This window comes from Schistocerca piceifrons, chromosome 2, assembly GCF_021461385.2.
Source record: "Schistocerca piceifrons isolate TAMUIC-IGC-003096 chromosome 2, iqSchPice1.1, whole genome shotgun sequence".
Lineage (NCBI taxonomy): Eukaryota > Metazoa > Arthropoda > Insecta > Orthoptera > Acrididae > Schistocerca > Schistocerca piceifrons.
In genome coordinates this window covers 675,570,382-675,596,546 of record NC_060139.1, presented here as the reverse complement: position 1 = coordinate 675,596,546, position 26,165 = coordinate 675,570,382, and the positions used below count along the sequence as shown (strand labels likewise).

The 26,165-nt window shown below is 40.7% G+C and overlaps 1 protein-coding gene across 1 annotated transcript in view; it reads right to left on the bottom strand.

The window, feature by feature from the left end:
* The window catches only part of LOC124775739, a 300,224-nt gene that overhangs the window by 231,343 nt on the left and 42,716 nt on the right, over positions 1 to 26,165 (bottom strand). The window contains exon 2 of the mRNA XM_047250568.1: positions 202 to 312. Within this exon, the coding sequence (XP_047106524.1) occupies positions 202 to 312 (111 nt within the window). The remainder of the gene's footprint in view (positions 1 to 201; positions 313 to 26,165) is intronic.

The following is a 26,165-nucleotide window of genomic DNA, read 5'->3' as shown; positions in this document are numbered from 1 at the left end:
CCCTTCTCGGTCAGAGTAGAGCGTTCGCAACACATTTCAAAAAAAGGTTCTTGCCAATCGACGCTCGGTACTGATGTGACTAGCAACTAATACTCCGTAGTGGGTATTTGTCTCGACAATACAGGGCACATACGGTAGAAAATTTAATCGCTGCTTGGACTGCGCTACGTGACAGGTACGTGGACCACAGTGTGTACTCACGGTGCTGCCAGTCGGGCCGCGACTCCTCGGGCCGCGCCGCCTCGGGCGACAGGTAGTGCACGCAGTCCGGCCTGGTGAAGCCCACCTCAGACAGCAGCTGCTGCTGCTCCTCTGCGGACAAACGGAGGACCAGTCACAACACTTCAGCTCGTCTCATCACCACATCTAAATTACGTCTCAACAGCACATTTGGAGGTACAGTCTTGCCGAGCGGCTACATCACTACCTGAAGAGTTGTTTAGTCAAGTCACTAAAGTATGTAATGTACCTAATATGCAAAGACTTAATGAAAACTTCGATTGCTTGAAATTGTGTGGTACAATACCTCACTTTAAAATGATTGGTACTGTGGTGATTCGTGAATTTCATAAATTTCATAAAAATGACACTAAATTGGAGACTAATTAGCAGGCACCATTACAAAATAAAACAAACGACGATGTATTTTAACAAACTGTGGCATTCATTGTAGTAATGGTAAAGACTTGAATTAGTGAGAATGGTAGGGATAAAATATATGGTATTAATCACCAACTGTAATTATTCAAATAATGGGACTTTTACGAATGTAGTTTACTCATTCAAGAAGTTATTCTGTCGCTTGTAAATGAAGGCACGTATTGTAAAACGTAAATTTAGGATGAAAGCTGTAAAGAACATTCCGTCTTAATTAATTAAACTCGTATTGTTGTAACCAGATATACGCCTAATTTTAAAATTCTAGGCATCTGTTACAAATTCTGTCAATCAAAACCTGTTTCGTTTTACTCTCTTAGCTTCAATTATTGTTAGGAATGTGAGTCGTTGTGTAATTAGCGTGTATTGATTAATTTTGTGAAGGTCGTTATTGTACTCATATTTAGATGGAATTTTGACATTTAAAAACATTTTTACATTATAAATTTTACATGTTATTAAGTTCCGTAATTTTAGACGTACTATTCTGTGTAATCAGGACATCTTAGCTTTGGAGCTTTTAACTGTAAATACGATTAAAACTATGTTGTCATTATTAAGTAATAATGGTCCAAGTGACCATCCATTATTTAGAATATATAAATAGGGAAGCAGCGAGGCTGCTGGGTCGGGCAGTTTGAGCTCATATCTCGAAGTGTAACCTGTGTTAGTTACTTGAATATTATTTCACTAAGATTTAAAGTTGTGAAAAAGTATGTTTCTTGATTTGTGAACCAGTCAGTTGTTTTACGAAGACATACTGTACAACTCGGCCTCTTTGCAATGTGTCATGATGGATTTGATCAGCGGTTACGAACGGAAGAATAAATGTTTAAAAACTGGAACCGATCACTTCCACTGTAAACCACACACTTCATGAAGATCCAGACAATCTACGAATATTTCAGTTATGTGGAAAAAAAATTTCGTTTTAACCTTCTACTTATGATTCGAGATAACATCAGATGACATGCACTTTTGATAAGTCAGTTCATCTGTCTTCGAAGTTTTGAGCTTTACCTTACCGACGAGTAGATAATAATTAAGTAGAAGTGTTAAAATTAGAACAATTATGAGTAACAACGGACTAGAAAACATTAAAAATATAGATCTAATACTACAGTTGAATTTAATTAAAATAACTGAAGAGGTGTCAATGTCATTCGCCATCATCGCTGAGTTGCTGAATATCATACCAGGTTGCTGTTGTAGTGGTCTTGTGTCAGAAGACTGTTTTGATGCAGATCTCCATGCTAGTACATCCTGAGCATGCCTCTTCATCTTTGCAAAAATTACTTCCATATCAACCCGCTTATTGTAGTCAATCTTTGGCCTCCTCTACAATTTTTACTCCCCCCGTTTCCCACCGTTACCAACTTGACAATTCCTGAACACATCAAGATATGTGCTATCAACCCATCCCTTGTTTCAGTCGAGCTGTGCCACAATTTTTTTTCTCCCACTTCCTTTCAATACCTCCTCATTACTTACTCGATCTGCACATCTAATATTCAACATTATTCTGTAGTACCCCTGGTGTCCAGAGGAAAAAACACTCGTCGGCACCGTACTGGGTTCTTAGATTTATTTGTGGAGGAGGGCGCGTGTGTACTACAAGCACAAAGTATTAGATCACTTTCTGATAACCTGAACAAGATGAAACATTGAACTTTGAAACAATTCACGACCACAGGATTGTCTATGTACGTTTCTGTCACAGAACACTAACGTATCATTTGATAAAGTACAGAATAATAATCCTTTCTCTCAATGTACAAGTGAGTATAAACTTTGCTACATAGTTCTGTCTTGTACAACTTTCGCACTGCTGTCTCTGTAGTGAGACGACGCTGTCTTCTTCGGCGATGATTGCAGACTGGTCTGAACGGCACTCCGCTCTGACGGAAGTAAGTCGTCAGCAGAGACGGCGTCCGGAAACTCTTGAATGCGTGTCTACGGCTATGTCCCTCATTCGTTGCCGCGTTTGGCAACGACTGTGCTTACATGAAGTATCGTTATGTAGTACCAACTTTGTCATGGTACCTCGTTATTTGGACGACGCCACGAACGTTTCCAAATTTTCCATACTTATCCGAACAGTTTATCGTCCACGTCTTACTTCTTTGCAATACTACGAGAGTATGTCAATTATTATCCTCAATTTAGTTATATTTTTGTTTATTTTGGTAGTACTGTCATTTTACGTTGATGACGCATGCTTTGTTTAATTGTTGTTATAGCTTTGCAATTTTCAAGCTGCTAGGTTAGTTTCGTTGTCGCTGTCTTGCTGTTAAACATGGCTGCTCCTCTGTCAATTTGCACCAAAGAAGAGTAACGATCAGTGATCCGTTTTTTTTTTTTTTTTTGTGGTCGGAAGTCGTATCAGGGGCCGAAATTCATCGAAGACTTTCGGTACAACGGAGTATCTACGAATGGATTGAAAAATTCCGAAATGGTCGCACACGTGTTACGCATGATGACGGAGCCGCACGACCGTTTACCGCCACAAATGAGCGTTCACGTGAAATGACTCTCTTAGACACACGATTAACTATTTACGAAGTGGGACATTGTCTGCAAATTAGTCACAGTTCTGCCTACGAAGTCATCCACAACAGACTTGGGTTTGATAAAGTTTGTGCAAGATGGATCCCAAAACAACTCACACAGTTGCATAAAAAAACGCGCTTGAACATCTGCAAAAAACATTTGGATCGCTGTGGTAACGAAGGGGACAACTTCTTGGACAGGATCATTACTGGTGACGAAACATGGATCCATCATTACGAGCCGGAGAGTAAACGGCAGAGTATGGAATGGAAACATCCAAATTCGCCGTGCAAGAAAAAGTTTAAGACTCAACCGTCCGCAGGAAAACTGATGCTCACGGTGTTTTGGGACGCACAAGTTCCAGTACTAGAATATTATGGGGAAAGGGGCACAACAACAAACAGTGTACGTTACAGTAAGATGCTTACTGCCAGGCTAATTCGAAACAAACGCCGAGGATTGCTGTCAAAAGTTGTTGTGTTGTTGCACGACGATGCCCGTCCGCATACTGCTGCCCACACTGCTGAAACGTTGCAGAAACTCAAATTTGAAGTACTGGATCATTCTACATACAGGGTGTTACAAAAAGGTACGGCCAAACTTTCAGGAAACATTCCTCACACACAAATAAAGAAAAGATGTTACGTGGACATGTGTCCGGAAACGCTTAATTTCCATGTTAGGGCTCATTTTAGTTTCGTCAGTATGTACTGTACTTCCACGATTCACCGCCAGTTGGCCCAATTGAAGGAAGGTAATGTTGACTTCGGTGCTTGTGTTGACATGCGACTCATTGCTCTACAGTACTAGCATCAAGCACATCAGTACGTAGCATCAGCAGGTTAGTGTTCATCACGAATGTGGTTTTGCAGTCAGTTCAATGTTTACAAATGCGGAGTTGGCAGTTGCCCATTTGATGTATGGATTAGCACGGGGCCATAGCCGTGGTGCGGTTCGTTTGTATCGAGACAGATTTCCAGAACGAAGGTGTCCCGACAGGAAGACGTTCGAAGTAATTGATCGGCGTCTTAGGGAGCACGGAACATTCCAGCCTATGACTCGCGACTGGGGAAGACCTAGAACGACGAGGACACCTGCAATGGACGAGGCAATTCTTCGTGCAGTTGACGATAACCCTAATGTCAGCGTCAGAGAAGTTGCTGCTGTACAAGGTAACGTTGACCACGTCACTGTATGGAGAGTGCTACGGGAGAACCAGTTGTTTCCGTACCATGTACAGCGTGTGCAGGCACTATCAGCAGCTGATTGGCCTCCACTTCTGCGAATGGTTCATCCAACAATGTGTCAATGCTCATTTCAGTACAAATGTTCTCTTTACGGATGAGGCTTCATTCCAACGTGATCAAATTGTAATTTTTCACAATCAACATGTTTGGGCTGACGAGACTCCGCACGCAGTTGTGCAATCACGTCATCAACACAGATTTTCTGTGAACGTCTGGGCAGGCATTGTTGGTGATGTCTTGATTGGGCCCCATGTTCTTCCACCTACGCTCAATGGAGCACGTTATCATGATTTCACACGGGATACTCTACCTGTGTTGCTAGAACATGTGCCTTTACAAGTACGACACAACATGTGGTTCATGCACGATGGAGCTCCTGTACATTTCAGTCGAAGTGTTCGTACGCTTCTCAACAACAGATTCGGTGACCGATGGATTGGTAGAGGCGGATCAATCCCATGGCCTCCACGCTCACCTGACCTCAACCCTCTTGACTTTCATTTATGGGGGCATTTGAACGCTCTTGTCTACGCAACGCCGGTACCAAATGTAGACACTCTTCGTGCTCGTATTGTGGACGGCTGTGATACAATACGCCATTCTCCAGGGCTGCATTAGCGCATCCGGGATTCCATGCGACGGAGGGTGGATGATTGTATCCTCGCTAACGGAGGACATTTTGAACATTTCCTGTAACAAAGTGTTTGAAGTCACGCTGGTACGTTCTGTTGCTGTGTGTTTCCATTCCATGACTAATGTGATTTGAAGAGAAGTAATAAAATGAGATTTAACATGGAAAGTAAGCGTTTCCGGGCACATGTCCACATAAGATATTTTCTTTCTTTGTGTGTGAGGAATGTTTCCTGAAAGTTTGGCCGTACCTTTTTGTAACACCCTGTATAGTCCCGATCTTGCCCCTTCTGGCTATCACTTGTTTGGTCCACTCAAACAGGCACTATGGAGCCGTCGATTTGCCTCGGACGAAGCAGTGAAAGAAGCGGTGCATTCTTGGCTCGCAGCTCAACCGAGAACCTTCTTTTATGAGGGCATCAGAAAGCTTGTACAACGATGGACCAAGTGCGTTGAAACGCAAGGAGACTATGTCGAAAAATGATGTTCTTATAAGTTTCCTATTTGATTAAAATAAAATTTTATAACTAGTTTTCGGATAGTAATTGACTTATCCCCGTAGATTTCAAAAAAGACTTCATTCAAATTTATATTCGATGTTAACAAATTCCTCCTTTTCACGAACGCTTCTCTCCCCAGTCGCAGTCTGCATTTTATATCTTCTCCACCTTGGTCACCATCAGTTATTTTTCTGCCCAAATAACAGAACTAACCTACTATTTTTTTAGTTTCATTTCCTAATCCAACTCCTTTAGCATCGCGTGATTTAACTCTACATCCAATTATCCTTGTTTGATATTTGTTGATGTTCACCTTACAATCTCATCTCAAAAAACTATCCATTTCCCGCAACTGCTTCTCCAAATCCTTTGCCGTCGCTGACATATTTACGATGTCGTCAGCAAACTTCAAAGCTCTTTTTCTTCTGCCTGAACTTTAACACTTTTTAGATTTATCCTTTGTTTCCTTCACTGCCTGCTCAATGATAGGTTGAAAAATGTCGTGGACAAGCTATAATTTTGTTTCACTCCCTTCTCAACTACTGCTACCCTTTCATACTTTTTGACCCTTCAGATTGTAGTTTGGTTTCTGTACGAGTTTGGTTTCTGTAACCTTTCGCTATTCTGTACTGAGCACACACAAATTATATCATTACAAGTACACAACATTTATTAATGAATAAAGTAAGTACAGTATGTAACTCTCTTTTAAACAGCACGACGATAGACACAATATTTTCCTAGTATTGACTTTCTATCAAAGTACTAATCAGGTTGAGTTAAACTTCCTAGAAGTTATGAGATCATCTGCCGAGTGACAAATGTGATGAGCGATTATCGTACTAGCTGGCAGGTTATCGGACCCGGAAGTAGACCCAATGACTCTCCTGTCGAACTCCACAACGGTCATCAGGCATTCTAATGTAGTCACGTAGCCGACTTGGAATTGGTATTACTATAGTCTTCTTGAGTTCTTAGGGTATTTCGTCTATCTTAAATATCTTGCATACCAAATGGAATAATTTGGTCACGGCTCGCTCTCGCAAAGATCTCAGTAATTCCGAGGAAACGTCGTCTATTCCAGTGATCTGTCATATTCTTCTCGCAAAATCATCTCTCCCATCTCATCTTCATTTAATTCCTCTCCTCTTCCTATAATATTGTCTTAGATTTCGTTTCCCTTGTTCACATTCCTTCCACCTTTCAACCTTCCGTTCTTTGCTTAGTATTGACTAACAGATTGTGCTCTTAATACTTACACATGTATTTCATTTTTCCGATAGGTGGCATTTGTCTTCTCCATAGTCATTCGTAGTTGTACCGCTTTGCATTTTTCCTCCAGCCATTCCTACTTTACGAAATTGCACTCTCTGTCAACCTTATTTTTACACGTCTGTATTTCTTTCTACCTGCTTCACTTGCTGCAATTTTATATTTTATTCTCAGCTAAATTCGATACATCGTGCGTTTCCCAAGTGTTTGTACTGCGCTTTGTCTTTTCGCATATTTGAGCCTCTGCTGCATTCTCTGCTGCCATCACCCCTTCATCTCTCAAAGGTACACATTTGTCTTCTATTGTACCCCTTTCCACCGTTTCAAACGTTGCCTAGTGCTTACTTTGATACTCTCTATAATGACTATTCTTTCAATTTGTACAGGTCACATCTTAATTTTGTACGTTTCCGAAATTTATTTACTTTTAATCTGCTGTTTATAACCAATAAATTATGGTCAAAATCCAAAATCTTCCACTAGAAACGTTTTGCAACAATCTGGTTTCAGATTCTCTGTCCTCTCATTATGTAATCTAACGGAAACCTTCGTGTGTCTCCGTATACAACCTTCTGTCATGATTCTTACACCAAGTGTTAGTGATTAAATTATGCTCTAAGCAAAATTATACGATGTAGCTTTCCCATCCATTTCTTTCCCCAGTCCATGTTCTTCTGCCTTTATCCTTCTCTTCGTTTTCCTAATATCTAATTCCAGTCTCTCATCACAATGAAATTTTCGTCTGCATTAACGATCTGAATAATTAACTGTTATTTAAATGTAATAGAATGAAACGATTTATTTTTATTAACGTGTCAGTGTGATATAAGCCGAAGTGTTACTATTAAGAATTGATGAATGACATAATGGAAACGTCACATGCATCGTACGCTATGTTTTGTCAACAGCTTGTGGTTTTTCCTGTATGTTTGTATTGGGTCTTGTAGAAATGTAATGATAATTTCATTACCTTGAATAATCTATTGCTGTTTTTAAGTAAAGGGAAGTTAGCTGTCTGTTCAGTTAGAGGAGTGGTATCGTTTTCTATTAGCTGAAAAGGACCGGCCTCCATTTCTTTTCCGGATTGGAAAAGCTATGGACTTAATCATGTCATTTGTAAAGCATCTAACTTATTCAAAGTATATTCTCAAAATTACACTCGGTGTTTTGCTTTCAGTAGAAAAGATGAATAATTTTTACTATTGGCCAAAAACCTACACGTGAGAAATACGAATCTTGTAAATTCTCTCTAAAACACTGGAATGTATATCTTTGTGGAATGAGATTTTCACTCTGCAGCGGAGTGTGCGCTGATATGAAACTTCGTGGCAGATTAAAACTATGTGCCGCACCGAGACTCGAACTTTTTTTTGTTCGTTGTAGTTCGTTGCAATTGTTCGTAGCGGACGTCCCCTGACACCCGTTGAAGTACGTCATTGATCCATTCATTCAGTTTTTTATTACAGAGTGCAGCTAACCCTCTGACCGAACACGCTGAGCTACTGTGCCGGCAAACCGGGACCTTTGCCTTTCGAGGGCAAGTGCTCTACCTACTGAGCTACCCAAGCAAGACTCACGACCCGTCCCCGCAACTTCAATTCTTCCAGTACCGCGTCTCCTTCCCTCCAAACTTCACAGAAGCTTGGAAGGAAGGAGATGAAGTACTTGCAGAACTGAAGCTGTGAGGACAGGTCGTGAGTCGTGTTTGGGTAGGCCAGTAGGAAGAGCACTTGCCCGTGAAAGGCAAAGGTCCCGAGTTTGAGTCTCGGTCCGGCACATAGTTTTAATCTACCAGGAAGTTTCCCTTTGTGGTTCATTAAGTTATAATGTACGCTAATCTTACTGGAAATAGGTGCCTTTTAAAGCTGAAGTGAAGTCATATGCCATGAACGGCTGGGACACCCCGAAGAGCAGATTCAACTAGCCAATAGGAAGGCTTGTCCGTATCCTTCGCGCCTGCAGGCACCTTTGCTTCGCGAAGTGTAAGAGCTGTGTGCGTAAGTACACTTGTTAATTGTAGGTGACTGTAATGGGTGTGTGTAGTGTAGAGTCACTTTTACTTTCTTCATGAGGGCCACCACAGCCATATATTTGTTAAAGGGCATTTTAAAGTTCTCTGTCTCGGATGGTATTCACAAGTATTCAGTGTATTAGACCTTGCACGATTGGTCAATTTCGGCCTTACAGGCCTTTTTCAAGCGAGGTAGGTGTCGATGTGTTGCAGATTGCCATGATCAAGCTGTAGATGATGAGAGAACGGAGAGGGTGAAACCCGATGCCCGCACATTACCTACTCCCCTTGAAAAGTGCCAGGGGAGCGCCGAGCTTGACGTCTCCAATCGAAGGACGAATCACCATGAATAGCGTCGCATGCCCTCGCTTTATGAGACACCGCTGACAGGTCTGGAATTCAGTTCCGGACACTGGAGCATAGATTGGTGATAAGGGACTTAACACCACCACCTTTGCTATCCCCTCTGGCGTAAGGGCAAAGGGGAAATAGTGGTGGAGCATAGATTGGTGATAAGGGACTTAACACCACCACCTTTGCTATCCCCTCTGGCGTAAGGGCAAAGGGGAAATAGTGGTGTTGGCGGATGTTCACCCGTCCAACTACTCGCCACTTCCGACGGTACTTATCTTCGCTGATCTGACGGGGATCGGTGAATCCACCGTGGCACGGCCGTTGACAACGTTGAATGGTAAGTAAGTTAAAATGAATGCAATTCCTGGTATGTTTTCTGACTTGCCTTTAGCTTTTCCGGTTAACATTTAACATTTCCGCTTGTATGATGTTGTTTCGCTTATTTGTTTGTTGAAGTGCACCATTTTTTGCTGTTAAAATTCTTAAGTCACACAGCCATTCTTTGTTTACGTTCTCTCTATCAGCGGATAAACTTTTTCGGCAAATTATTTGTCTGACTGTACTCTGAGTTCCACAACTCATCGGTTAAGACAATTCCGCTGGAATGCGTTTGAATATTATATGTGTCGTATTCAAATTGCATTCTAGAACATTCCGGTATATTCTAGAACTTTCGAAAAGATTTGTTAACGTTCTAGAATCTCCGTAAAAGTTCGAGAACATTATAGATCTAGAATTCTGTACGCTGAAAAATACAACGCTGCGAAGAAGACAGATGCTCTGGCGGTCACAACGATGTGATGGCGACCACTTTAAATACTGATGTCTCCGCAGCAGCAACAGTTACCATAGCACAACCACTACAGTGCACGTCAGGGTTCATGTGTAACACCGAACGCAAAATCATGTGATCAGCGGTGGGTGGTCTTGGAGGTGTAGTCAACATTACCGACAAAGACTTTAATTTTTTCGTGAGTGCAGGGTGTAAAAACAACTTCGTGCATAAAATTTTATTGTACTTGGCGGAGATGAAAAGAAATTTTGTCAAAAAATGTAACAGATGCTCCGTTGAAGGTTTTTGACGCTAGTGATGTTCAGAGTTGGTGCTGAAATTTCCCTGTCATGACTACTGTTTCAGAGAGGTTACTGATAATTTCGTCTGGTTACACCAGTGTATAGCTGACATCTTCGTGCTAATGACTGACTAACACAACCTGGCATTTTATGTTCCTGACATTGTCAGTATGCGGAATATCTGCAAGCCAAGAACGCTAAAAACCTTTTTATTGGATGACGGGTTTCGACAGAGTTATGTAGTCATCATCGTATCTTATGCCTTAAAATATTACAACATATTGTCACACTGATGGACACCGGTCATCTAAACCGGTCATTCAATAAAATGATTTTTTAGCGATCTTAGCATGTGAGGTTTTCTTCAGTTACCAACGTGGTATTGTTCACGATCTTCTGATTGGGCCATATTTTCTGACTAACACGCTCGATGAAAGAAATTACTGTATCTTTCTCCGCGAAATGCTACCAGAAATGTTGGGGAATGTCCCGCCAGCAGTCGGGCAACGATTATCATTCCATCTTGATGGGGCCGACGACCCTTTCCCTTGATATCAGAAGATGTTTAGACTCTGTTTTCCCCAATTGTCGGGTTGGGTAGAGTGGACTAGTAACGTGGCCACCACGTCCCCCGACTGTCAGCCATGTGAATGTCTTTTTGAGGGGAGAGATGAAGCGTTTGGTGCACGAGACGGTGATAGACACTCCAGGAGAACTGGTTGCCCATTTGACGGGCTGATCACGTAACTAGTGAGGAGGCACTGAACAGAATTGTGGAGAAGAGGAATTTGTGGCACAACTTAACTAGAAGAAGGAATCGGTTGGTGGGACACGTTTTGTGGCATCAAGGGACCACCAATTTATTATTGGAGGGAAGCGTGGAGCGTAAAAATCGTAGAGGGAGACCAAGAGATGAATACACTAAGCAGTTTCTCTGAAAGTATTATCCGCAGATTCGGTTCATTAAAATTTTCAACTTATTTAATATTCATCATAATTAGCAGCTGCTTTTGCGGCAGTGTAAGTGTTAATAAGGTGATAAAACTGAATTAATGTTCATTGTGTTTAACTCTTAATGTTAAGCAATGTGCAAACCCGGCTTTGCTTCGTAAAATCTGATTGGAAGCGTCTTGTATGAAGCAATAAACATGTGTCGAAATAAAACTCGCACAACTGAAGAGAAAGACTAATTGAAAGATCTACAGTACAGGATGGCCACGAAACCCCAGTACCATCTTCCTGCGCCCCCCCCCCCTCCAATTAATAAGCCTAAACTTGAATAAGTAACATAACAACAGCTCTTTAAAGGAGTTTGCTTGAGATCTGAGCCATGTAGAGAAGCTCCTGAGAGGCAATGCACCGTTACTGATGGAGATCTATGAGACAGGGCCCACCAGATGGCAATTGAGATGAACATTGCTGATCTCAAGTCTTCTTCGGCCTGGGCAAGCAGATTCAAGAAACCAAACACTATAGGAAGTCACAAGACGATGAAGTTTATTTCAAATAAAAGTGTAGAGGATATGCCATTAATTCGTAGCTGACGTGAAGACAAAGCTTGCTGTTATCCCCATATCTGCTATGTTTAATGCCAATCAGTTAGGTATCGTGAAAGAACGGCGAGCAAACCGCACTTGCATCATTTTCAGGGGAAAAAGGACAGAGACTGGTGTGAAATCAATTAAAGCTATGATACATTCTTACACAACAACGCCATTGAAGAAATTACTTTTTCTGCAGCTATGTATCTGTCTTCAGGGACCTCAAGACGTATTAGGACCAAAAATAAATAAAGTGGCAAAAAACTTATAATCGACTTATCAAAATCTGGAAAAATATGAAAGAATAAGTTTTAACAGTTTATTCGAAACGGTTTCTAAACAGGCTCAGAAATTAATTCATTGATTTTGTTGGACTCAGCCTGGACCTAACGATACCTCCGACTTCCAAGAGGACAACGAAAAGACTGTTGATATAATTCAAATTCCAATCGGAACAATCAGTGTGACTCTTGATAAGGAACTTTCTCGACTGTGAAAAGTATTTTTAAGAAAATGTAGGCCAATATAATTTTCGATATCTCCGTTTATCTGGAGAACATTATTCTTAAATTTTAGTCATGACATTTTCCGGATTGTGTTAAGGACGCTCGATATGCACAAAAATAAGCAGATCAACGGCCAGCATCATTTCTTACTCCACCGCAATTCTGTGTAAACAAAACTAGTAATTAATGTGATGTACCCGAAAATATTGATTTTCTTTTGTCATGTGGACCTGGTGTAAAAAAAATGTTTATATCGGTCATTCAAATGACACTTCGCTTTATTATGACAATGGAAAATAAGCAACTGTTTCATTATTTGTAAAATATTCATTATGCAAAAATTATCATATGAACTGCACTACAAGACTTATTATGAAATGATGTATGTGTAAGAAACAGTTCGTTTTAACGAATCGATCTCACTATTAATGCAATTCGTCTGTAACGATCATCAAACATTGATTCGATTTATTTTCCTCTGCTAGCCACCTTTATAAGAATTACATATGCAGCGATTTAGCTGTCGATACTAACTGCCTCTTATTCAAAACATTAATGATAAGTAACTTCTTTTGTATGGTTTAGGGGCTTCAAATTTGCGTATGTCACGCCGGATATTTGCACTACGTGGCGCTATGCTCTCTTGCCACTGCCGATCGCGTGCTAGCGGGAAAGACAATAAACAGCTGTTGTAAGCGGTTCTTCGTTCGAGAAAAACTAGTGACTTCAACAGTTTCTGAAAAAATGCTTGCAGTGCGTCTTAGCAGCTAAAATTTTGACAATGCATTTCTTTGTTCTCTTTCTGCACGAAAACTTTGGGGGTGGATTTCGACATGTCAACTGGACCATTCACTTCATAAGAGCAGCAAACCTCCTTATAACGGGAAGTCAGAAACCGTCTGAAAAGCTTGAAACAGCTGACAATCAACTGTTTAGAAAAAAATTCGATAAGTTGTGACGCTTTTGAGTGAATTTGTTGAAGGCCGTTGTTGTTGTTGTTGTTGTTGTGGTCTTCAGTCCTGAGACTGGTTTGATGTAGCTCTCCATGCTACTCTATCCTGTGCAAGCTCCTTCATCTCCCAGTACCTACTGCAACCTACATCCTTCTGAATCTGCTTAGCGTATTCATCTATTGGTCTCCCTCTACGATTTTTACCCTCCACACTGCCCTCCGATACTAAATTGGTGATCCCTTGATGCCTTAGAACATGTCCTACCAACCGATCCCTTCTTCTAGTCAAGTTGTGCCACAAACTTCTCTTCTCCCCAATTCTGTTCAATACTTCCTTATTAGTTATATGATCTACCCATCTAATCTTCAGTATTCTTCTGTAGCATCAAATTTCGGAAGCTTCTATTCTCTTCTTGTCCAAACTATTTATCGTCCATGTTTCACTTCCATACATGGCTACACTCCATACAAATACTTTCAGAAACGACTTCCTGACGCTTAAATCTATACTCGATGTTAACAAATTTCTCTTCTTCAGAAACGCTTTCCTTGCCATTGCCAGTATACATTTTATATCCTCTCTACTTCGACCATCGTCGATTATTTTGCTCTCCAAATAGCAAAACTCCTTTACCACTTTAAGTGTCTCAATTCCTAATCTAATTCCCTCAGCCGTTACGCGTGCAAATTCAAGCGGCCCGCCAGATTACAATTAGTGTCAGCTGTTCTCATAGCGTAGCTGATAGCACACGGGACTGCTCAGCCTTTGGCTCGAGTTCGATCCTCACAACCGCTCCATGTCCAATTTTTGTATCGCTCTCATGTCCGATTTCAGGAAACCAAAAGAAAGAACCTATCGCGGCGAAGAGTTATACCGCAGACAGTGGCACAGGTTGCTTTCTATTTACATTTCTAAGTGAGTGCCGCCATTTTTATTGCCTTCACTTTACTACAAGTGTTCCATCATCTTACACATTCGTTCTCTTCTCTCACATCAGTTGCTGCCACAATCCACACTCTAAATTTATTTGCACGCAATTTTCTTCATTTTTCAATTTTTCTCAACAAATATAATTGTTTTTTTCTTCTACAGCTATTACTGTTTTTATTATTTATGTTGTAACTAGTTTTAAATATTGGCTTCCTTGTTAACTGTAAGACTTCTTATGGTATGTGTGCCATGATAAATGTTATTATTATTATTAGTATTGTTATTATTCTTACTTGTGGAGATGGCACTTTGGAGATCTTATGCAGGTGTCAGCCAAACAGTCATGTTCAGTACTGTAGCGGAGAATGCTTAGTGCTTCTCGGTACATCAAGTACCATTGAGCCCTCCATGAGGTTTTCCGTAAATTACCCTCATATGAAATTTAACTGTCTAACGGTCGTGCCCTATTTGACTAGAAAATCCGCTTTTACATCACCTTCTAAGCCACAGTGAGATGGCATCCACTGCATTGCATTTATCCTCTTCTTCTGTTAATACTTCTTGGACTTCTTTAACTTGAACTATTTTTGGATCTTGTGTATTAACTGCGATTATCGCGCCTCTGGAGTCACAAAATATGACAGCTTCCTCGAATGTGTGTAAATAGTTGTTTAGCTGACTTACTGCAGTTCGAAATTTGAGCGATGTGGTCCTAAAGTTTGATAGAAAGAGAAAAGTTTTTCTGCACATTCCTACGCCAACTGTCCTTCTTTTTCCACTGTGTAGATGTAAAGCCATTATGTCTAGTTTGTATTGCAGCTGAGGATCAATAATTGGACAGAGTGGGAAAATAAATTTTTCAACATCAGCTTTCAGCAGCTTGTAACCTTCCGTGTACCTGTGTTTTACCGTTAGACTCGGTGGACCGAAATACTGTGAACTGATAACCGTTAAGGGAAATTCGAATGATGTAGGGAGCACAAGAAATGAGTTTTAACTATGGTTTAACCTAATATATTTTCACTGTACTGGCGTTGGTAACCGGATCCGGGTCCACAATTCACAGTATACAAAAGTAAACGGAAGTTTATCTCCTTCTCTGTAATCCCAGAGGGAAGGAGAATCACCTAACTACTAAACAACGTCACAGATTCGATTGAAGATCACAATGGCAGAAAAAAGTATATCGCGAGAAATATGGTTGAAACAGTAAGCACTAAATAAATGTTACGATACTCACATAAATCGTAAAGCTGTCTCATAAATATTGTTCTTGGAACATTAGCACAGTCTCAGATTTACAGTTTCACTCGAGCAGTTCAGGAAAAATGCCATTGCGCAGGCGCATTGTCTTCACACATGTATTTATTGCTCATATTATGTCGGGGCGCAGTGTCACTTTAACAAACACCGTTGTGTGAGCATTAGGCTAATGATGTGATGATATTTACACGATCCGACATGTAGCTTTTAACGGTGTACTGCTCGGACACGACTGTAACGGAATCAGGCATCATTACGTCTGTTCACTAACACGACCAAGGGCGTTGCTACATGCATGCTGGCCGCGATCCGGCATAGAGATGGTAACGGTGGACTATCGATTTTGGTAGAGGATGACTATTTAATGACAGGCGTAAGAACATGATATGAATTCTGACATTACGTAATGCTTTAAAACTTGCTTGTGTTAGATTTTACTGTTCAGCAACGACTCTAAGACTTCAATATTGTTTGGTTTTTGAAAAATGTTGCATGTTAATAATTCACAGACGTACATAAAACATAATTATCACTCGGTTTCTGGAATCCCCCGTTTACGAGTATGGCATCCATTTTGAAATTATTCTTTTACGATTCTAAATTATTCGAAATCTCAATTAGTGACTAAATTAATTAGTAAGGGGTGTTGTTTGATTCTGAAAAAAAATATTGCCTAAGTTCAGAACCTTTCAATCACTGAGGCAAAATACAGTATTAAAATATAAAGAGTCTGAACTTTTGGTATCAATTATTTCTTAAGTCAATTACTTGTAGATTATTTCAAATAAGTTCTCGAAAAGTCGGGAGTGCATGTTTTCGAATGAGTGGTAACAGTAACCTTTCTTTGTTTATTACCTCGCAAAATTTTTCCATTACATAACGCTGTCGTAAATCCAGTTACCTGTATCTTTTATTTATTAAGGCTTGCAGAAAAATTAATCGCATTATTGTAATCAGGAATATAACTATAACCAACTGAGCTATTAATTTAAATGATATTCCATGCAAAGAAAAATCTTACATATTCCTGTGCTGACGGTATATTACGCGCGCACATACTTGGATATAGAACGAAAAAGCCACTTAAAGTAGTAAAGGAGTTTTGCTATTTGGGGAGCAAAATAACTGATGATGGTCGAAGTAGAGAGGATACAAAATGTAGACTGGCAATGGCAAGGAAAGCGTTTCTGAAGAAGAGAAATTTGTTTACATTGAGTATAGATTTAAGTGTCAGGAAGTCATTTCTGAAAGTATTTGTATGGAGTGTAGCCATGTATGGAAGTGAAACGTGGACGATAAATAGTTTGGACAAGAAGAGAATAGAAGCTTTTGAAATGTGGTGCTACAGAAGAATGCTGAAGATTAGATGAGTAGATCACATAACTAATGAGGAAGTATTGAATAGGATTGGGGAGAAGAGAAGTTTGTGGCACAACTTGACCAGAAGAAGGGATCGGTTGGCAGGACATGTTCTGAGGCATCAAGGGATCACCAATTTAGTATTGGAGGGCAGTGTGGAGGGTAAAAATCGTAGAGGGAGACCAAGAGATGAATACACTAAGCAGATTCAGAAGGATGTAGGTTGCAGTAGGTACTGGGAGATGAAGCTTACACAGGATAGAGTAGCATAGAGAGCTGCATCAAACCAGTCTCAGGACTGAAGACCACAACAACAACAACTTGGGAGCAGAAAACATAACAAATGGGTTATATCACAACTTGCTACATTTCAAGCTTATATTGTGATCTTATGTTTCCTACTTTTTCAGTGAAGCTAGTCTCTATGTTTTCAACTGTCTACTATGTATTGTTACATGAATCTTTATATTTTGGCCATTTAATATGATCGAGTAGATGAATTAGTTTCTCAGGCTAAAGCAGTGCTGACTAATTTGAAACTAACGTTTACGGCGAAATTTCTTGTCAGACAACCTAAGCAGTTGCTACAAAAAAAGTGAATACGATTTAGTTTATACGTTGATGTGGGTCATTGTTTTTGATTTAGTTAGTTCAGTTAGTTCAATTAGTTCGTCTAGATGAAAACGTATCACTCTTATCTTAAACATACCAAAGTACAATTGAGGCGAAATAGTTAAATGGAACTCCCTGTGTATAGCTTTTTATTAATACATTTACTTCACAGAAGGCAGTTATACTGAACGTTGTTAGTAGACTGTTTCCGATCAAATTGTTTCATAAACTATAAGGGGTCAAACATTCATAGTTATTCCATTGATATTTGCTAATTGATTTGGCGCAAGGAAAACATAGTCTTCCGGAAATAGAGCTGCTCCAATGACTGAATTTGGGACGAGTGGCGTACAAATCTCCTTTCGGCCGTAATTAAATGTTTTCCGTGAATCACTTCAGACGAATTCCCTGTTCCATCAACATATTACGGCTGACTTCCTCCTGCGTCCTTGTTCCACTTAGCTCCTCTATACTTAATGACATCGATGGGACAGTAAAGTACGAACTATCTTACTTCATAACCCCTCTCATTGTTACCGTGGAGTTTGATGATAAGTTATGCAAGCAATCGTTCTTGTGATCATAACGTACGTATTTGTCGTGGACTAGTGGACAAAGGTGCATCCTAACGCAATGGTTCTAAATCAATCAAGGTACATTTACGTGGGCTACACCTTGTAATTACTATAATCATAGGTTCATGCACCTACGAACAGAATGTCATGGACAAAAATCCCAGCATCTAGTGAGGCGTCATCTAGATACAATTCAGAACTGTAATTGTGTAATAACACGAACACAGAGGTGTCGGATGTTATCTTGGAAGGCGCAATATAACACTCTACCTCTTTCTGGAGTCGTAATTTGTCAAGGGATGTTGCCAGGAATGCAGAACGGACTTGATTTCGTCCCATCATGTCCAGCATATGATTAATGGAGGACATATGTGGTGATATTGCTGGCCAGGGGATTTGGCGACTATCTTGGAGATGCGTTTGAAGACGTGAGAAGCGCGTGCATAGTTTTTCTCCTACTGGAAAAGCACAGCACCTTGACTTTATGGCAACAGCAACAGACTGGAGTGGTTGATGAACTGTATGTGTACAACATCTTACAGTGCGCCTCAACAAACACCAGAGATGTACGGTGTTAAGCCTGTTTTTCCCACAACGTGGCCCCCCGCGTTGGTCCTGCATTTTCCAGACCAGTAAGCCCTCGTTTCTGCTCTCTCGATCGATGGCGCAATAGGAAACGACCATAACTGACACCAAATTGGAATTGTTGTCATCGATAAGTACAACACGGCACTTGCAACTCTTCCAACGCATGTTCCGCTACTGTGGGCTGTACGTGCGATGTGACAGGTGGCGTGACGGGCAGTACCATTGCTCGGGGCCCAGTTCCTAGCAGTAGATTTACGGTGCTCGTATGTCAATGCGTGAGAGACTCTCAGAAAACATAAAGTACAATTCGAAGAGTTCGTCCACACAGGGAGCACTATCGCCTTCAGCACTACAATGCCAGACCACACACGAGCGCTACGACATCTGCCTCAATCCGACGCCTTCAGTTCACCGTCATCGCTCATCCTCCGTACAGTACCGACTTGGCCCTGTCCGAGTTTAATTTGTTTCTAAAACTTAGATAACACTTTCGAGGGCTTCACTTTGATAGAAATAGAGCGGTGGTGAGGCTGTGGTTCCAGGCCGGACGTTCTACAGTAACGTTATCAACGAACTGGTCTCTCGTCGGTAGAATTGTTTTCGCTGCCAGAGTGACTAATTTGTGAAACAAATACGTAGACATGAAAAATAAAGATGTAGAATGTTAGTAAAGTTTGTTTTAACAAAAACTTTAAGTTTTCACATACAAAATTTGGAGGCGTTACTTTTCAGCACGCTCTGTTCTAACTTGCTTGAACCACAAACACCAAACGCTGATACATACCTTACACCCACCACTTCGAGCAATTGTTCGGAAGGACACACACCTAAGGCTCCTGCAGACCATCAGTGCGGCTAGGTTAAACAATGTTAATTTCACAAATTCATCTCGTCGACAACTTTCTTAGTGTGTCTACAAATTTTATTGACTCAGTAACATGATAAAAAAAACGTATTCTTCTTTCAGCATGGCAAATACTGTTTTAGACTTAGTGGTTTTATTCTCATGAGGCGATGTGATTTGTATTCCACTTGTGCGACTGTCGAAGATTCGATGTGATCGCTGCGGTTGACGATTAGAGTATAAGAATAAAAACATACATAACAAATAAAAATAATTTATAAATTAGAACAACTACTTTTATGGTCTTAATTCTTCTCAGGCAGTTTCATCTGAGAAATAGCCTAAAACGAAACTCCGCCCGAACTGGCCATAAAGGCCCAACGTTACCGACCGGCCGCCGTGTCATCCTCAGCCCACAGGCGCCATTGAATGCGGATATGACGGGGCATGTGGTCAGCAAACCGCTCTCCGGCCGTATGTCAGTTTACGAAACCGGAGCCGCTACTTTTCAATCAAGTAGCTGCTGATGTTGCCTCACAAAGGCTGTGTTCACCGCGCTTGCCAACAGCCCTGGGCAGGCCGGACGGTCATCTACCCTGATACTAGCCCAGCTCGACAACGCTTAACTGCGGTGATCTGACGGGGATGGGTGTCACCACTCCGCCAAGACCGTTGGCCAGAAATAGCCTAACTTAAGATATTTGAAATTTCCATCGTTAATTGGAGAATGGGGCGCTCGGTCGTGTTCGTACATTTAGGAAAACCAGGAATTGGCTCATGTTGCAATCAAATGCGCTTCACGCCTTGGAATCGAGTGTGATGCATTAGAATGAAGAACATTTATTACTATCTGTGCCAGTGTCTTTCTCTGGTTGAAAATGGTTCAAATGGCTCTGAGCACTATCAGACTTAACATCTGAGATCATGAGACCCCTAGAACTTACTACTACTTGAACCTAACTAACCTGAAGACATCACACACATCCATGGTCGAGGCAGGATTCAAACCTGCGACCTCAGCGGTCGCGCGGTTCCAGACTGAAGCGCCTAGAACCACTCGGCCACAGCGGCTGGCTGCTTTTTCTGCCTAAGTTAATAGTTTCCTCATCAGTTTTTTGCATCTATAATCCGTAGCCTCGATGGAATGTAGGACAATGATCGATCTCGTCCCGAGTTTCACATCACTGGTGGTGTTTCCTAAAGGATGGAAATAAAAGCAGACACAATTGACCTAGCACCGCCCCCGTGATGGAGGAATGATGTGACCAATAAAGGAAAACAGCTAGCGTAACACCAGTCCCCAGTTAAAATGGTTCAAATGGCTCTGAGCGCTATGGGACTTAACATCTGTGGTCATCAGTCCCCTAGAACTTAGAACTACTTAAACCTAACTAACCTAAGGACATCACACACATCCATGCCCGAGGCAGGATTCGAACCTGCGACCGTAGCAGTCGCGCGGTTCCGGACTGCGCGCCTAGAACCGCTAGACCACCGCGGCCGGCCCAGTCCCCAGTTATTCATAGTCCTCTGCTTTCCCGTCTGGACTGATCTACTTTTTTTATTCTCAATGGTCTCCAGTGCATTTATTTTCTTCTCTTTTTCGTCTTTCAAATAACCACAGAGCCAGTTTTTATTCTGATTACTGATGAGGACTCGTTGCACAAACTTAGTATACTAACTGAATGAAGTTATACCGTATTTGGCTGTTAAAAGTATTATTTATTGCGATTGCAGTAATGATATACACTCATTGCCAAGTGTTGTGGAATGTTAAAACTCACTCTACAACATTAAGTTCTCACATGGTAGAATATAATTCCACACAGTCTGAAACCAAGTGTTTTGTTGATTCTCGCTCTAGTGTTGTGCATTTAACTGGCATTCCTACACAACCTATCAATAAGTTGTTGGATTTTTGTAAATTGAACAAAATATTGTTGTTCGTTATAGAACACTGCCATCTAGTTTCCCGAGTTACGGCCCTGCACCAGAAGTTTTGTGCCAGTTACATCACCGTACTAGTCGTCAACACTGTAGTGTTGTACAACTCCTCGATATTACCAATTCCCTGTATGATATATACGCATCACCTATACCTTCCATCACTGTACCTGATTTTGCATTGCTTTGAAGAACTTCAAGACATCACGTTTACTGTCTACATGCTTGCCCGCGATGCTACTAGCTCGTTCACAGGCATCTCAGATGAGATGTAAACACTCTTCTTGTTAGTGCTAGACATAACAGTACATTTTTCATTTTATCAGATGGTTAATCCCTGTACAACTACGTAATGTGCAGTGATCGTCAATCTTGTTGAAATTCGCAGTGAGAGCTTCTGGAATGGAAGTAATCACACCGACGATAGCTTTCGGAATCGACTTACTCGAGCTGCGCATCCGTATCTCCTGCGTTAGCGGCGATGTTGAACGAGGCTGATCGGTTGCAGGAGTGCCGACGCAGAACGCCGATTGCTTCCGGCAAGTTCCGCCAAAGAAGTAAAAGAGAGTGGAGTTCAATTTCTCGTCGCCGACGAAGTCTTTGGACTCGGAGCACAGACTAAGGTGGAAAGGATGAGGAAGGGAACGGATAATGTAATTTTCAAGGGATCCATCCCGATATTTGCCGTTAGCGACTCCGGGAAACCGCGTAAAACCAAAATCTGAATGGACCTCCATCCGATACGTCTAAATACATAACTGTAGTGATACTTCTCAGTATGTGATACCTGAGCTGACAGAAGACGAATAACACCGAAACCGGTGAGAAGAAGAAGAGTAGAAAAATGTAACGAACATAACGGTTCGGAACAAAGGAAATACGACATATATGCATCAACATATAAAATGATTAAGTTGACCACGGAGAACGAGAAGTTAACGATATGTCATAAACTATGAGCACAGCATGTCTGTTGTTAACATTGAACTTTGTTACAGTGTGTACTGGATAATGTAGGGAATAAATGAGACTCAAAGTAGACCATTGCTATTAGACCATTGCTATTAGACCATTGCTATTTACAGCTACTTAACTCAGTGTGATGCACAACATTCTCAAAATATTAGAGGCTGTGATTATAAGTGTGATACTGATCAGTGATGGTCTTTCTGTTATGACAAATTTCTGTTTGATGATAATCGATTGTGTATTAGACCATGATCTATTGGTATATGTATGTATGAGGGCGGGAAAATACTTGGTATGTTACTAACGGAATGTGCCAGAGTCAGTAAGCTACCTGTTAATAAGGATTTTGCCTACATGACGCGTTCGGAAAGTTGGTATTTTAAGCTGATGAATATGTGTAAGACTATATCTGTAACATTCGACATGTGTATGTGTGGGAACGTGTCTGTCCCCATATAACACGGAATAAACGTTATTAAATGTGACACACACATCAGCAATATCATACTTCTGATAATGGGCTAAGGACAGTTAAGTAATTTATGTGCAGTGTGCATTAAAGGAATAAAAGTGACAGCCTACGTGTTTAAAATAGTTCCATCATTTAGACGACCTGTTGTGCTTATCTGAATGAGAACAGGACAATTAATTGTCTAATCACTTAGCTACTTGCAGGACATAAAGATTCTGTCAACCGAAGTAAATCAGATGCAATTTTTGCACACGCTTAATGCTAATGTGGACCAGATTCGTCCTAAGCAGATAATGTTTTGGGCGCTAAAGATTAAGTGGAAAGATAAGAAGAAAGCAGCTGCCATCTATCTACCTTTGATTTTATAGAGCGTGATACTTACAAGACAACACAAAAATAAAAACCCATGACAAAATAAATTATAGAGCCACAAAAGTAAGTCACTCCTGTCCAGATACATACATTGTTTAAAAGGTGGGAGATATAAAGATAGTGCTGCTAATCACATTTTTATTGTAACAGAAATATACTATTTCAGTATCTGTTCTATAAAACTAAATGAAATGGAGGACTTATTAAATAAGAACATGTTATAGAAGAAAACTTTATAATGAACGTAGCATTTTAAATGTACCAGCTGTGGCGTCTCTTCCTTTCAGTCCGCAGAGCTAGAGTTCGGAAGCTGTCAACGAATGCATGAAACAACGATTAGAAATAAAGACAAGTAAGCATTGCCATAATTACGAATCTCTAAGAAACTATAGGTTTACTGACATTGAATTATAAATTACAACGTGAACAATAGAACAAAAGTAATACACATTAATATCTAAACTGAGATCAGTAAGAATAGTTTGCACGAGTCTCTAGATGTGATAGAAAATATAAAAAAAAGATATTAGAAGTTTAGCCGTTACACAGAGCTAACTTCAAACAAATTCCACGGTCAAATGCTTATCCAATGTGAAATGAATGACACTTGATATTTTGTTTTTACGGTTACTGAGTCACAGATCTCGAGGTTAACACGAAACATGCTTTAGGCGGAATATATCAAAAGTCTGGCACGTTACTGATGGCGATAAAACGATAACCAGATGGAGCGGGTTTGAAGAATCTGAAACACTACATGAACCTTCCTAGCCAAAAATTAGCACTTTCCTCCCGCTTATTAATGAAATGTGGAGCATGAAATTGTTTCGCTAAAAGACGAACCTGTCCGCTTTGCCAGTCTGAAGATAAACGATAAAAACCACTATAATTTTGATACAGATACTGTCGAAAGACGGTATAATATCGTGAAGACGAAGAATTCAGTGTCTCTTTACTGGGTTTGATCATCGATAACTTGTTGTTACAGTTGCTACTTGTTACATCATACATCGGTAACAGAATTGTAGTGATCATTATTTCAAATGGAAATATATTTTTTTCTGACGCTAGCACAGTGTTTTATAACCAAACATATTCAGTGTCAAATAAGTGTGAACTGGGGGACTAGTGGACTGATGACCTCAGATGTTAAGTTCCATAGTGCTTAGAGCCATTCGAACCATTTGAACCGGGGGATTAGCAGACACAATCAACTTGTTGGTGACGTCAGCTCTTTTGGCATTGTCATTAGTCCGTTGCTGCTACTAAATGGTAGCCAGATGGCGAGATGAAAGCAGAGCTCACCATTTGCAGCATAGTACAGGACAGATGGCGGACCTCTGGTACAGAGCCGAGAGGAAGGTCTGAATCAGAAGCTCAGACGGTGTAGGCTGCAGACACCTCGGCTTGCGCCGTAATGTGGTGAGGTTTCGGGTTCCACTAAATAGATCAGAAGTCCATTATACACAGGAGGTAGCTACACGGGTAGCAGGGGCTGTGAGGGGGCGGTTTTTTACGTTAGACGGTCTCGGTGAAACATAAAAAGGACTTCATTCTCAAAGGGTGCAGGTTGAGCACAGGAAGAACGTAGCTCTAGGAACCACCGCTGTAACAGTTGTAAACTGTCGTAGCTGTGCTAGGAAAGTACCAGGAGCTCCAAGCGCTAATAGAAAGCACCATTGCTGGAAAGCATTATAGGCACCGCAAACTGGCTAAAGCCGGAGTTCAGTCGAAATTTTTGCGGAAGACTTAACTGTGTTCGGCAGGGATAGGCTAAATAGTTGGCGGAGGCGTGTTTGTTGCTGTTAGCACCAGTTTATCTTGTAGCAAAATTGAAGTAGATAGTTCCTGTGAGTTAGTATGGCTAGAGGTCATTTTTGACAACCGGAATAAAATAATAATTGAATCCTTTTACCGACTTCCCAACTGAGATGAAACTGGAGCATATGAATGAAGAGTGAAACTATTTCCTAACGTAAAGCTTTTTGCTTGTGGTAGGTCTAATAGGCATTTGATATTGGTACATTGTGCATTATATTCTGTCGTTACAAAAAAGACCGTTTGTGTCAAAACAGTCTCGTTTATTTGATGTGTGTTACAATTGTTGCAGTATTAGAAAGGCCTATTTTGTTTTATCTAGCAGACAGTGACAAAATAGACGTAATCAGATCGGGAAACCACACCAGTCTTGGGTCCTATTTGTATGAACAGCTTTTGCAGTATTAGACAACGACATTTCGATTTTCCATGTAGCAAAACGTTTGACGAACTTTGAGGTAAAGTCTGGAAAGTTACACGGGTCACACCAATATTCAAGAAAGGCAACAGGATTAATCCACTGAATTACAGACCCATATTATTAAAGTCGAAATGAAGCAGAATTTTGGAACATATATTTTGTTAGAATATTATTAATTACATCGAAGAGAATGGTCTATTGACAAACAGTCAACACGGATATAGAAAACATCGCTCTTGTGAAACACAGTTAGCTCTTTATTCACATGAAGTGTTGGATGCAATCAAAAAGGGATTTTAAACTGATTTTGTATTTCTGGATTTTCAGGAGGCTTTCCAAACCGTACCTCACAAGCGGTTTCTAATCAAATTGCGTTTTTATGGAATATCATCTCAGCTATGCGACTGGATTCGTGATTTCCTGTCAGAGAGGTCATAGTTCGTAGTAATTGACGGAAAGTCGTCGAGTAAAATGAAGTGATGTCTACCCAAGGTAGTGGTATAGGGTCTCTGCTGTTTCTTTTCTGTATAAACGATTTAGGAGACAATCTGAGCAGCAGTTTAAGTTGTTTGCAAATGACACTGTCGTTTACTGCTCAGTAAAGTCGTCGGAAGATCACAACAAATAACAAAATAGCTTAGGAAAGATATCTGTATGGTGCGGCGGTTGGCAGTTAACCCTTAATAATTAAAAGTGTGATGTC